Here is a 13197-nt window from a genome sequence, read left to right on the forward strand (position 1 = left end):
TAAATATATCTTGACATACCTATAAATAAATATATCTTTATACACCTAAAAATATACATGTGTATGTATGCCTTGACAAACCTTTACATAGATTTGACCTTTACAAATCTTGATTCCACATTTTGTTTGTGTATCAGCCTGAATTCAAAATGCATTACATTGATTGTTCTCTGTCACCCATCTACACACAATACACCACAATAACAAAGCTAAAACATGTTTTTTAGAAATGTATTGAAAATGTATTATAAATTTATTATGTTTAAAATGTTATTTCACCTTTAGTTGAGAACAAGTTCTCATGTACAACTGCGACCTGGCCAAGATAAAGCAAAGCAGTTCGACACACAACAACAACTTCAACAACAACACACAGTTACACATGGAAATAAACAAAACATACAGTCAATAATACAGTAGGGAAAAAAAGAAAACTAAACGTCTATATACAGTGAGTGCAAATGAGGTAAGATAAGGGAGTTTTTTTTTAAATTTTATTTTACCTTTATTTTACTAGGCAAGTAAGGTTAAGAACATATTCTAATTTTCAATGACGGCCTGGGAACAGTGGGTTAACTGCCTGTTCAGGGGCAGAACGACAGATTTGTACCTTGTCAGCTCAGGGGTTTGAACTCACAACCGGTTACTAGTCCAACGCTCTAACCACTAGGCTACTCTGCCGCCCCAGTTAAGGAGATAACTAGGCCATGGTGGTGAAGTAGTTACAATATAGCAATTAAACACTGGAATGGTAGATGTGCAGGAAGTGAATGTGCAGGTAGAGATACTGGTGTGCAAAGGAACAATATAAATGAATAAATACAGTATGGGGATGAGGTAGGTAGATGGGCTGTTTACAGATGGGCTATATACAGGTGCAGTGATCTGTGAGCTGCTCTGACAGCTGGTGCTTAAAGTTAGTGAGGGAGATATGAGTCTCCAGCTTCAGAGATTTTTGCAGTTCGTTTTACGAGGGTATGTTTGGCAGCATGAGTGAAGGATTCTTTGTTGCGATCTAGGAAGCCAATTCTAGATGTAATTTTGGATTGGAGATGCTTAATGTGAATCTGGAAGGAGAGTTTACAGTCTAACCAGACACCTAGGTATTTGTAGTTGTCCACGTATTCTAAGTCAGAGCCGTCCAGAGTAATGATGCTGGACAGGCGAGCAGGTGCGGGCAGTGATCGGTTGAATAGCATGCATTTAGTTTTACTAGCATTTAAAAGCAGTTGGAGGCCACGGAAGGAGAGTTGTATGGCATTGAAGCTCGTCTGGAGGTTAGTTAACACAGTGTCCAAAGAAGGGCCAGAAGTATACAGAATGGTGTTGTCTGCGTAGAGGTGGATCAGAGAATCACCAGCAGCAAGAGTGACATCATTGATGTATACAGAGAAGAGAGTCGGCCCGAGGATTGAACCCTGTGGCACCCCCATAGAGACTGCCAGAGGTCCGGACAACAGGCCCTCCGATTTGACACACCAAACTCTATCAGAGAAGTAGTTGGTAAACCAGGCGAGGCAGTCATTTGAGAATCCAAGGCTGTCGAGTCTGCCGATGAGGATGTGGCGAAAGCCTTGGCCAGGTCCATGAAGACGGCTGCACAGTAATGTGTCTTATCGATTGCGGTTATGATGTCGTTTACGACCTTGAGCGTAGCTGAGGTGCACCCATGACCAGCTCTGAAACCAGATTGCATAGCGGAGAAGGTATGGTGGGATTTGAAATGGTCGGTAATCTGTTTGTTAACTTGGCTTTCGAAGACCTTAGAAAGACAGGATAGTATAGATATGGGTCTGTAGCAGTTTGGGTCTAGAGTGTCTCCTCTTTTGAAGAGGGGGATGACCGTGGCAGCTTTCCAATCTTTGTGAATCTCAGACGATACGAAAGAGAGGTTGAACAGGCTAGTAATAGGGGTTGCAACAAGTTCGGCAGATAATTTTAGAAAGAGAGGGTCCAGATTGTCTAGCCCGGCTGATTTGTAGGGGTCAAGATTTTGCAGCTCTTTCAGAACATCAGCTATCTGAATTTTGGGTAAAGGAGAAATGGTGGGGGCTTTGGCGGGTTGCTGTGGAGGGTGCCGGGCAGTTGACCGGGGTAGGGGTAGTGAGGTGGAAAGCATGGCCAGCCTTAGAGAAATGCTTCTTGAAATTCTCAATTATAGTGGATTTATCAGTGGTGACAGTGTTTCCTAGACTCAGAGCAGTGGGCAGCTGGGAGGAGGTGCTCTTATTCTCCATGGACTTTAGAGTGTCTCAGAACTTTTTTAAGTTAGTACTACAAGATGCAAGTTTCTGTTTGAAAAAGCTAGCCTTAGCTTTCCTGTGTACATTTGTTCCTAACTTCCCTGAAAAGTTGCATATTACGGGGGCTGTTCAATGCTGATGCAGAAAGCCACAGGATGTTTTTGTGCTGGTCAAGGGCAGACAGGTCTGGAGTGAACCAAGGACTATATTCCTAGTTCTACATTTTTTGGAGAGTGGTACTCAGTAATGTGTTGTATTGAACAGATGGAGAGTGGTACTCAGTAATGTGTTGTATTGGAGAGTGGTACTCAGTAATGTGTTGTATTGGAGAGTGGTACTCAGTAATGTGTTGTATTGAACAGATGGGGAGTGGTACTCAGTAATGTGTTGGAGAGTGGTACTCAGTAATGTGTTGTATTGAACAGATGGAGAGTGGTACTCAGTAATATGTTGTATTGAACAGATGGAGAGTGGTACTCAGTAATATGTTGTATTGAACAGATGGAGAGTGGTACTCAGTAATGTGTTGTATTGGAGAGTGGTACTCAGTAATGTGTTGTATTGGAGAGTGGTACTCAGTAATGTGTTGTATTGGAGAGTGGTACTCAGTAATGTGTTGTATTGGAGAGTGGTACTCAGTAATGTGTTGTATTGAGTTTGCCTCAGACATAACAGTTCCTATTCAGGAAAAAAAGTGAATTACATTGAAACATTTTTTTGCAGTATTACTTTAGTGCCTTGTTGCAAACAGGATGCATGCTTTGGCATATTTATATTCTGTACAGGCTTCCTTATTTTCACCCTGTCATTTAGGTTTGTATTGTGGAGTAACTACAATGTTGTTGATCCATCCTCAGTTTTCTCCTATCACAGCCATTAAACTCTGTAACTGTTTTAAAGTCACCATTGGCCTCATGGTGAAATCCCTGATCGGTTTCCTTCCTCTCCGGCAACTGAGTTAGGAAGGACGCCTGTATCTTTGTAGTGAATGGGTGTATTGATACACCATCCAAAGTGTAATTATTAACTTCACAATGCTCAAAGGGAAATTCTGTGTCAGATTGTTTAAATCTTTACCCGTCTACTCGCCTTCTTGGCGAGGCGTTGGAAAACCTCCCTGGTCTTTGTAGTTGAATCTGTGTTTGACTTTCACTGCTCGACTGAGGGACCTTTTCAGATAAAATTGTATGTGTGAGTTACAGAGATGAGGTAGTCATTCAACAATCATGAAACTTATTAATCAACATTTTTACTCCTGAACTTATTTCTGCTTGGCATTAAAAAAAAGGGCTTGAATATTTATTGACTTAAGACATTTCAGATCTTCATTTTTTTTTTTTTTTACAAAAAATCTGAGCAACATAATTCCACGTTGACGTTATGCGGTATTCTGAGTAGGGTAGTGTAATACATTTGAAATGCAGGCTGTAACACAACATGTGGAAAGGTCAAGGGGATGTGAATGCTGTCTGCAGCCACTGTAACTTAACAACCCTGAACAGTCATCTGTTTATATTTAGTCTGTCGCTTAATATTATTGTTCTCCATGTTTAGGCCCCACGTGAAGTAAAATGTTTGTATAGAACAACAAGTTAAATGCATTGTTATGTTGTCATTAAAGAAACATGAACATGACATTTATGTATCTGAGATCTTGTAGCATTTCAACCCTGCTTAGGAGAAATATACATCTCCCTCATTCCCCCTTGTCCGTGTCTCAGAATCATATCTCTCCTCTTTCCCCCTTGTGTCCCCCCCCCCCAAGGTGATCGCCACCATCCCTAACAGCAAGCTACGGTTCCTGCGAGGGGCAGGCCAGCTGACCAAGAAGAACGAGATGCCTGGGGACGAAGACATGAATGAGGACAATGAGGAGATTGACCACGCGGAGAGGGAGCTGAGACGTGGACAGGTCCTCTGGTTCAGGGGGCTCAACCGCATTCAGACTCAGGTGAGGAACCAATGACAAGCTGTGGGAGAGACGGAGGAACCAATGAAAAGCTGTGGAGGGAAAGACCGATAGATTACACTGTGAAAATACTACTGTCATGAAGTATATATGGACCGAGTACACGGTGACTTTTCAAGATGACAGCGATGTATTTAACATAGCAAACATTTGGAAACAATATTGCAATTTCAATCTATTTTACACCTATCAGAGTGGATTTGAATGAGAAATAGTATTGGAGTACCTCAAGGATCCATATTAGGATCCTGGCCTTAAGAAACTTTACATAAAGGTTCTACCTGATACCAGATACTACTAGATAGATGTATTTGTTGAAGTAACCCTGGGCATTAGACACCATTTTACACCTATCAGAGTGGATTTTAATGAGAAATAGTATTGGAGTACCTCAAGGATCCATATTAGGATCCCTGGCCTTAAGAAACTTTACATAAAGGTTCTACCTGATACCAGATACTACTAGATAGATGTATTTGTTGAAGTAACCCTGGGCATTAGACACCTACCTACTCAGATCCATCTCTACCCTGTTGGGGTGTTTGGCTACTGTCTCTAAATGTGGAGTACCACAAGGATAATAGTAGGACCTTTCCTATTATACCTGTATCTAAATCCATTTGTTGCAGTATTCCTCCTCCTTAGACATATTGCATGACACTTCTACAGTAAGTGCTCAGTAGAAGATGTCTGGTCGATGGTAGACTACAGTAGAAGGTGTCTGGTAGATGGTAGACTACAGTAGAAGGTGTCTGGTAGATGGTAGACTACAGTAGAAGGTGTCTGGTAGATGGTAGACTACAATAGAAGGTCTGGTAGATGGTAGACTACAATAGAAGGTCTGGTAGATGGTAGATGGTAGACTACAGTAGAAGGAGTCTGGTGGATGGTAGACTACAGTAGAAGGTGTCTGGTGTCTGGTAGATGGTAGACTGCAGTAGAAGGTATCTGGTAGATGGTAGATGGTAGACTACAGTAGAAGGTGTCTGGTAGATGGTAGACTGCAGTAGAAGGTGTCTGGTAGATGGTAGACTACAGTAGAAGGTGTCTGGTAGATGGTAGACTGCAGTGGAAGGTGTCTGGTAGATGGTAGACTACAGTAGAAGGAGTCTGGTGGATGGTAGATGGTAGACTACAGTAGAAGGTGTCTGGTAGATGGTAGACTGCAGTAGAAGGTGTCTGGTAGATGGTAGATGGTAGACTGCAGTAGAAGGTGTCTGGTAGATGGTAGATGGTAGACTACATTAGAAGGTGTCTGGTAGATGGTAGACTGCAGTAGAAGGTGTCTGGTAGATGGTAGACTACAGTAGAAGGTGTCTGGTGGATGGTAGATGGTAGACTGCAGTAGAAGGTGTCTGGTGGATGGTAGATGGTAGACTACAGTACAAGGTGTCTGGTAGATGGTAGACTGCAGTAGAAGGTGTCTGGTAGATGGTAGACTACAGTAGAAGGTGTCTGGTGGATGGTAGACTGCAGTAGAAGGTGTCTGGTAGATGGTAGACTACAGTAGAAGGTGTCTGGTAGATGGTAGACTGCAGTAGAAGGTGTCTGGTAGATGGTAGATGGTAGACTACAATAGAAGGTGTCTGGTAGATGGTAGACTGCAGTAGAAGGTGTCTGGTAGATGGTAGACTACAGTAGAAGGTGTCTGGTAGATGGTAGACTACAGTAGAAGGTGTCTGGTAGATGGTAGACTGCAGTAGAAGGTGTCTGGTAGATGGTAGACTGCAGTAGAAGGTGTCTGGTAGATGGTAGATGGTAGACTACAATAGAATGTGTCTGGTGGATGGTAGATGGTAGACTGCAGTAGAAGGTGTCTGGTAGATGGTAGACTGCAGTAGAAGGTGTCTGGTAGATGGTAGATGGTAGACTGCAGTAGAAGGTGTCTGGTAGATGGTAAACTACAGGAGAAGGTGTCTGGTAGATGGTAGATGGTAGACTGCAGTAGAAGGTGTCTGGTAGATGGTAGATGGTAGACTGCAGTAGAAGGTGTCTGGTAGATGGTAGACTACAGGAGAAGGTGTCTGGTAGATGGTAGATGGTCGATGGTAGACAACAGTGGATCCACTCTGAAGCTCCTCCAGGAACACAGCACTTAGGTCTCCAGGAAACTAATTTCTAGCGGACATAAAATATACTGTAGCATCTATTGGAATGGGTTGGGATGTGTGGGGCGAAGAGCAGCAGTAGGAGTGGGATAGGATGGGATGGGATGGAATGGGATAAGATGGGATGGGATGGGATGGGATGGGATAGGATGGGATGGGATGGGATGGGATAGGATGGGATAGGATAGGATGGGATGGGATGGGATGGGATGGGATGGGATGGGATGGGATGGGATAGGATGGGATGGGATGGGATAAGATGGGATAGGATAGGATGGGAAGGGATAGGATGGGATGGGATAAAATGGGATAGGATGGGATAGGATGGGATAAGATGGGATGGGATAAGATGGGATAGGATGGGATGGGAAGGGATAGGATGGGATGGGATAGGATGGGATAAGATGGGATGGGATGGGATAAGATGGGATAGGATGGGATGGGAAGGGATAGGATGGGATGGGATAAAATGGGATAGGATGGGATAGGATGGGATAGGATGGGATGGGATGGGATGGGATGGATGGGATAGGATGGGATGGGATAGGATGGGATAGGGTGGGATGGGATAGGATGGGATAGGATAGGATGGGATATGGTGGGATAGGGTGGGATGGGATACGATGGGATAGGATGGGATAGGATAGGATGGGATGGGATACGATGGGATAGGATGGGATAGGATAGGATGGGATGGGATAAGATAGGATGGGATGGGATAAGAGGATGGGAAGGGATGGGAAGGGATAGGATGGGATGGGAAGGGATAGGATAGGATAGGATGGGAAAGGATAGGATGGGATGGGATAATTTGGGATGGGATAAGATGGGATAGGATAGGATGGGATAGGTCCTTCTGTAGCTCAGTTGGTAGAGCATGGTGCTTGTAACGCCAGGGTAGTGGGTTCGATTCCCGGGACCACCCATACGTAGAATGTATGCACACATGACTGTAAGTCGCTTTGGATAAAAGCGTCTGCTAAATGGCATATATTATTATTATGATAGGATGGGATGGGAAGGGATAGGATGGGATGGGATAGGATGGGATGAAGAGCAGCAGTAGAAGAGCAGCAGCATTAGATCTAATGTTTCCCAGGTGTTAGCATCTGTTATCTTTGATTTTCAGGAGGGGACATTCAGTTCGACACTTGCAAAGAGAGACGGTGGAGCTCCTTGTTACTGTTCCGCTCCTCATTCTAGCACATCTCTTGATTCTCTCTTATCACGTATGGACTCAGAACTTAATGGAGCAGCTAACTAATTACGAAAGACTTTAGTTCCGTGTTAACTGAGATGATCCAGCCACTGGCAGACGCTGGCATGGCCATGGCGTTGACATCTGGAAGCTTTAAACCAAACTCGGCATCACGTCAGCGCCATCTGATCGTGATAGAAGCTCAGTGACTCTGGGCCAATACCCTGATCATTGTGATAGATGTCTCACCTACATGTACGTTAGAAAAACCAAGTTCCCTCCCGGAGTAGCCTGTCTGTCTAGCTTATTTACCTTGGCCTGTCTGCTGCAAACTGTCAGTCTTTCGTGCTTCCATAGCTTGTTTGTCACAACCTGTCTGCTTATCGTACTGCCATAGCCTGTCTGTCACAACCTGTGTGTCTGCCATACTACCATAGCATGTCTTGTCTTTCTGAGCAGCCTGTCTTGTGTTCTCCTCCTCCAGATCGATGTGGTGAACACGTTCAAGAGCGGCAGCTCCTATCAGGGCCAGCTACGGAGACAGTCCTCCACCACCAGTCAGAACCAGGATGTAACCAATGTTTCTAGTCCCAGTCACGTGTCCTTGTCCAATGCCCTTTCTCCTACCTCTCCTGCTGGGCGTGAGTCACTGTCCTCTGTCAGCTTCTGCTACTTCAGAGATGTCTTACAGTCTCCTACCATAGCAGTATCCCGATTTTTTTTTTAAAACATTTACATTGTAAAACTCCTTGTTTTTCTAGAAATCCCATTGGAATAACCAGGAGACCAGGAAAACTGTGAATCTTCCAACCAGGATTTCTGGAAAACTTTGGAATGTTTTGGGAAAGTTTTGCAAACCCTAGTCAGAAGTCATTTTCATGACAATATCATGTAGCCCGGTAAACCTCTGAAGGTTATGGTTAATCTATACATTCTACAGTCCAGAGATGATTCTTTCTTGTAGCTAATTTACACCAGTCTGGTTGACAGATCTGTAAGGGTTTTAGCTAGCTCTCGCTAACTAGTTGGTAATGACCATGTCCTTGTGACCAAGCTAAGGTTACAAAAATGTTGTAATTTTCCCAAAATTACTCAGATTGGCCAGAAATCATTTTTTGGAGGATTTCATGCTTTTTCCCCCTCCTGATTACGCAAGTCTTCCAACCCAGTTTTTCAGAATAAATTGGGAAAGTTACAGAATTTCTGCAACTCTAGACCAGACCAAGCTAGTGGATCGGGAGTATATGGTGCATCTCTGAAGACATCTTCTCTAGACTTATTTTCTTTCTGCATTTTCTTTTGCTTCTATTTTCTTAACATCTGTTCATCTGTGGCTCGGCCTCCCCCAGGGTGCTGTCTTTTCATGGTTACATGTCTTTGTTTACCCAGAGTGCTGTCTTTTCATGGTTACATGTCTTTGTTTACCCAGGGTGCTGTCTTTTCATGGTTACATGTCTTTGTTTACCCAGAGTGCTGTCTTTTCATGGTTACATGTCTTTGTTTACCCAGGGTGCTGTCTTTTCATGGTTACATGTCTTTGTTTACCCAGAGTGCTGTCTTTTCATGGTTACATGTCTTTGTTTACCCAGAGTGCTGTCTTTTCATGGTTACATGTCTTTGTTTACCCAGAGTGCTGTTCTTTCATGGTTACATGTCTTTGTTTACCCAGAGTGCTGTTCTTTCATGGTTACATGTCTTTGTTTACCCAGAGTGCTGTTCTTTCATGGTTACATGTCTTTGTTTACCCAGAGTGCTGTCTTTTCATGGTTACATGTCTTTGTTTACCCAGGGTGCTGTCTTTTCATGGTTACATGTCTTTGTTTACCCAGAGTGCTGTCTTTTCATGGTTACATGTCTTTGTTTACCCAGAGTGCTGTCTTTTCATGGTTACATGTCTTTGTTTACCCAGAGTGCTGTCTTTTCATGGTTACATGTCTTTGTTTACCCAGAGTGCTGTCTTTTCATGGTTACATGTCTTTGTTTACCCAGAGTGCTGTCTTTTCATGGTTACATGTCTTTGTTTACCCAGAGTGCTGTCTTTTCATGGTTACATGTCTTTGTTTACAGAGTGCTGTCTTTTCATGGTTACATGTCTTTGTTTACCCAGAGTGCTGTCTTTTCATGGTTACATGTCTTTGTTTACCCAGAGTGCTGTCTTTTCATGGTTACATGTCTTTGTTTACCCAGAGTGCTGTCTTTTCATGGTTACATGTCTTTGTTTACCCAGAGTGCTGTCTTTTCATGGTTACATGTCTTTGTTTACCAGGGTGCTGTCTTTTCATGGTTACATGTCTTTGTTTACCCAGAGTGCTGTCTTTTCATGGTTACATGTCTTTGTTTACCCAGAGTGCTGTCTTTTCATGGTTACATGTCTTTGTTTACCCAGAGTGCTGTTCTTTCATGGTTACATGTCTTTGTTTACCCAGAGTGCTGTTCTTTCTTGGTTACATGTCTTTGTTTACCCAGAGTGCTGTTCTTTCATGGTTACATGTCTTTGTTTACCCAGAGTGCTGTCTTTTCATGGTTACATGTCTTTGTTTACCCAGAGTGCTGTTCTTTCATGGTTACATGTCTTTGTTTACCCAGAGTGCTGTTCTTTCTTGGTTACATGTCTTTGTTTACCCAGAGTGCTGTCTTTTCATGGTTACATGTCTTTGTTTACCCAGAGTGCTGTCTTTTCATGGTTACATGTCTTTGTTTACCCAGAGTGCTGTCTTTTCATGGTTACATGTCTTTGTTTACCCAGAGTGCTGTTCTTTCATGGTTACATGTCTTTGTTTACCCAGAGTGCTGTCTTTTCATGGTTACATGTCTTTGTTTACCCAGAGTGCTGTCTTTTCATGGTTACATGTCTTTGTTTACCCAGAGTGCTGTCTTTTCATGGTTACATGTCTTTGTTTACCCAGAGTGCTGTTCTTTCATGGTTACATGTCTTTGTTTACCCAGAGTGCTGTTCTTTCATGGTTACATGTCTTTGTTTACCCAGAGTGCTGTTCTTTCTTGGTTACATGTCTTTGTTTACCCAGAGTGCTGTCTTTTCATGGTTACATGTCTTTGTTTACCCAGAGTGCTGTTCTTTCATGGTTACATGTCTTTGTTTACCCAGAGTGCTGTCTTTTCATGGTTACATGTCTTTGTTTACCCAGAGTGCTGTCTTTTCATGGTTACATGTCTTTGTTTACCCAGAGTGCTGTCTTTTCATGGTTACATGTCTTTGTTTACCCAGAGTGCTGTCTTTTCATGGTTTGTCTTTGTTTACCCAGAGTGCTGTTCTTTCATGGTTACATGTCTTTGTTTACCCAGAGTGCTGTTCTTTCTTGGTTACATGTCTTTGTTTACCCAGAGTGCTGTTCTTTCTTGGTTACATGTCTTTGTTTACCCAGAGTGCTGTCTTTTCATGGTTACATGTCTTTGTTTACCCAGGGTGCTGTCTTTTCATGGTTACATGTCTTTGTTTACCCAGGGTGCTGTCTTTTCATGGTTACATGTCTTTGTTTACCCAGAGTGCTGTCTTTTCATGGTTACATGTCTTTGTTTACCCAGAGTGCTGTCTTTTCATGGTTACATGTCTTTGTTTACCCAGAGTGCTGTTCTTTCATGGTTACATGTCTTTGTTTACCCAGAGTGCTGTTCTTTCATGGTTACATGTCTTTCTTTACCCAGAGTGCTGTCTTTTCATGGTTACATGTCTTTGTTTACCCAGAGTGCTGTTCTTTCATGGTTACATGTCTTTGTTTACCCAGAGTGCTGTTCTTTAATGGTTACATGTCTTTGTTTACCCAGAGTGCTGTTCTTTCATGGTTACATGTCTTTGTTTACCCAGAGTGCTGTTCTTTCATGGTTACATGTCTTTGTTTACCCAGAGTGCTGTTTTTTCATTGTTACATGTCTTTGTTTTCCCAGAGTGCTAAGAGTGGAGTGAGGCTACCGCCCACGGCGTGAATTTCAGGTTGTGAGTCCTTCCGTTGTCTGATAAACTTGATGTAAAAACTAAATCAACAAAAAAAAATTCACCGGGCTGGGTAAACATTCAAGTATAAGTTTCAGCCAATGGTATCAACCCTTACTGAGCCATATAAATTCACATTATGGACCTGACCTGATGGTTTCCATGCATGCTGAAGTCTATAGTGTCACATTATTTAAACCTGGACCTGAGGTTTCTCTCCTCTATACAGCTGAGAAGACAAGATGGAAGTTCTCTCTCTCTCTCTCTCTCTCTCTCTCTCTCTCTCTCTCTCTCTCTCTCTCTCTCTCTCTCCGTTCTCTGTTCTTCTCAGTTCTGTCGTCTTTATGTAAATCAGAGGGCCTGTGTCGCTTCACGCTGTAACACTGATATGACTGACTTTGACTCAGTGTATACCTTTCTAGGGCGGCAGGTAGACTAGTGGTTAGAGTGGCGGGTCAGTAACTGGTATGGTCAGGTAGACTAGTGGTTAGAGTGGCGGGTCAGTAACTGGCATGGTCAGGTAGACTAGTGGTTAGAGTGGTGGGTCAGTAACTGGCATGGTCAGGTAGACTAGTGGTTAGAGTGGCGGGTCAGTAACTGGTATGGTCAGATAGACTAGTGGTTATAGTGGTGGGTCAGATAGACTAGTGGTTAGAGTGGTGGGTCAGTAACTGGCATGGTCAGGTAGACTAGTGGTTAGAGTGGTGGGTCAGTAACTGGCATGGTCAGGTAGACTAGTGGTTAGAGTGGTGGGTCAGTAACTGGTATGGTCAGATAGACTAGTGGTTATAGTGGTGGGTCAGGTAGACTAGTGGTTGGAGTGGTGGGTCAGGTAGACTAGTGGTTGGAGTGGTGGGTCAGCTAGACTAGTGGTTAGAGTGGTGGGTCAGATAGACTAGTGGTTAGAGTGGTGGGTCAGGTAGACTAGTGGTTAGAGTGGTGGGTCGGTAACTGAAAGGGCTCAAATACCCGATGTGAAAATCTGTCGCTGTGTCACAATTCCTTAATTTTCTCCACGGGTCCCGTACTACCATGTCTGAACCTGTAAAACAACACCTATCATACTACTATGACTGACCCTGTATAACAACACCTATCATACTACTATGACTGACCCTGTATAACAACACCTATCATACTACTATGACTGACCCTGTATAACAACACCTATCATACTACTATGACTGACCCTGTAAAACAACACCTATCACACTACTATGACTGACCCTGTAAAACAACACCTATCACACTACTATGACTGACCCTGTAAAACAACACCTATCACACTACTATGACTGACCCTGTAAAACAACACCTATTACATTTTACATTACATTTAAGTCATTTAGCAGACGCTCTTATCCAGAGCGACTTACAAATTGGTGCATTCACCTTATGACATCCAGTGGAACAGTCACTTTACAATAGTGCATCTAAATCTTAAAAGGGGGGGGGGTGAGAGGGATACTTATCCTACTACTATGACTGACCCTGTAAAACAACACATTACACTGTGATGTGAAGAGCACACTTCTCCAGCGTGCCAGTGGCCATCGAAGGTGAGCATTTTTCCCCACTGAAATCTGTTAAGACGCCAAACTGCAGTCAGGTTAAGACCCTGGTGAGGACAACGATGAACTTTCCTGAGACGGTTTCTGACAGTTTGTGCAGAAATTATTTGGTTGTGCAAACCCATAGCTTCACCAGCTGTCCAGGTGGCTGGTCTCAGT

General features: G+C 43.2%; 1 protein-coding gene across 9 annotated transcripts in view; it reads left to right on the plus strand.

Annotated features, from left to right (window-relative positions):
• LOC124004067 (plasma membrane calcium-transporting ATPase 2-like) overlaps positions 1-13197 on the plus strand; it is a 210138-nt gene that overhangs the window by 193731 nt on the left and 3210 nt on the right. For 4 of the 9 annotated variants that reach the window (XM_046312835.1, XM_046312837.1, XM_046312838.1 and 1 more), the window contains one exon: positions 4009-4194. In XM_046312835.1, coding sequence (XP_046168791.1) covers positions 4009-4194 — 186 coding nt within the window. Of the gene's footprint in view, positions 1-4008; positions 4195-8002; positions 8160-11421; positions 11468-13197 lie in introns of all 9 variants that reach the window. The other 5 variants (XM_046312839.1, XM_046312841.1, XM_046312843.1 and 2 more) reach the window with 3 other exon arrangements.

This window comes from Oncorhynchus gorbuscha, linkage group LG18 (assembly GCF_021184085.1).
Source record: "Oncorhynchus gorbuscha isolate QuinsamMale2020 ecotype Even-year linkage group LG18, OgorEven_v1.0, whole genome shotgun sequence".
Lineage (NCBI taxonomy): Eukaryota > Metazoa > Chordata > Actinopteri > Salmoniformes > Salmonidae > Oncorhynchus > Oncorhynchus gorbuscha.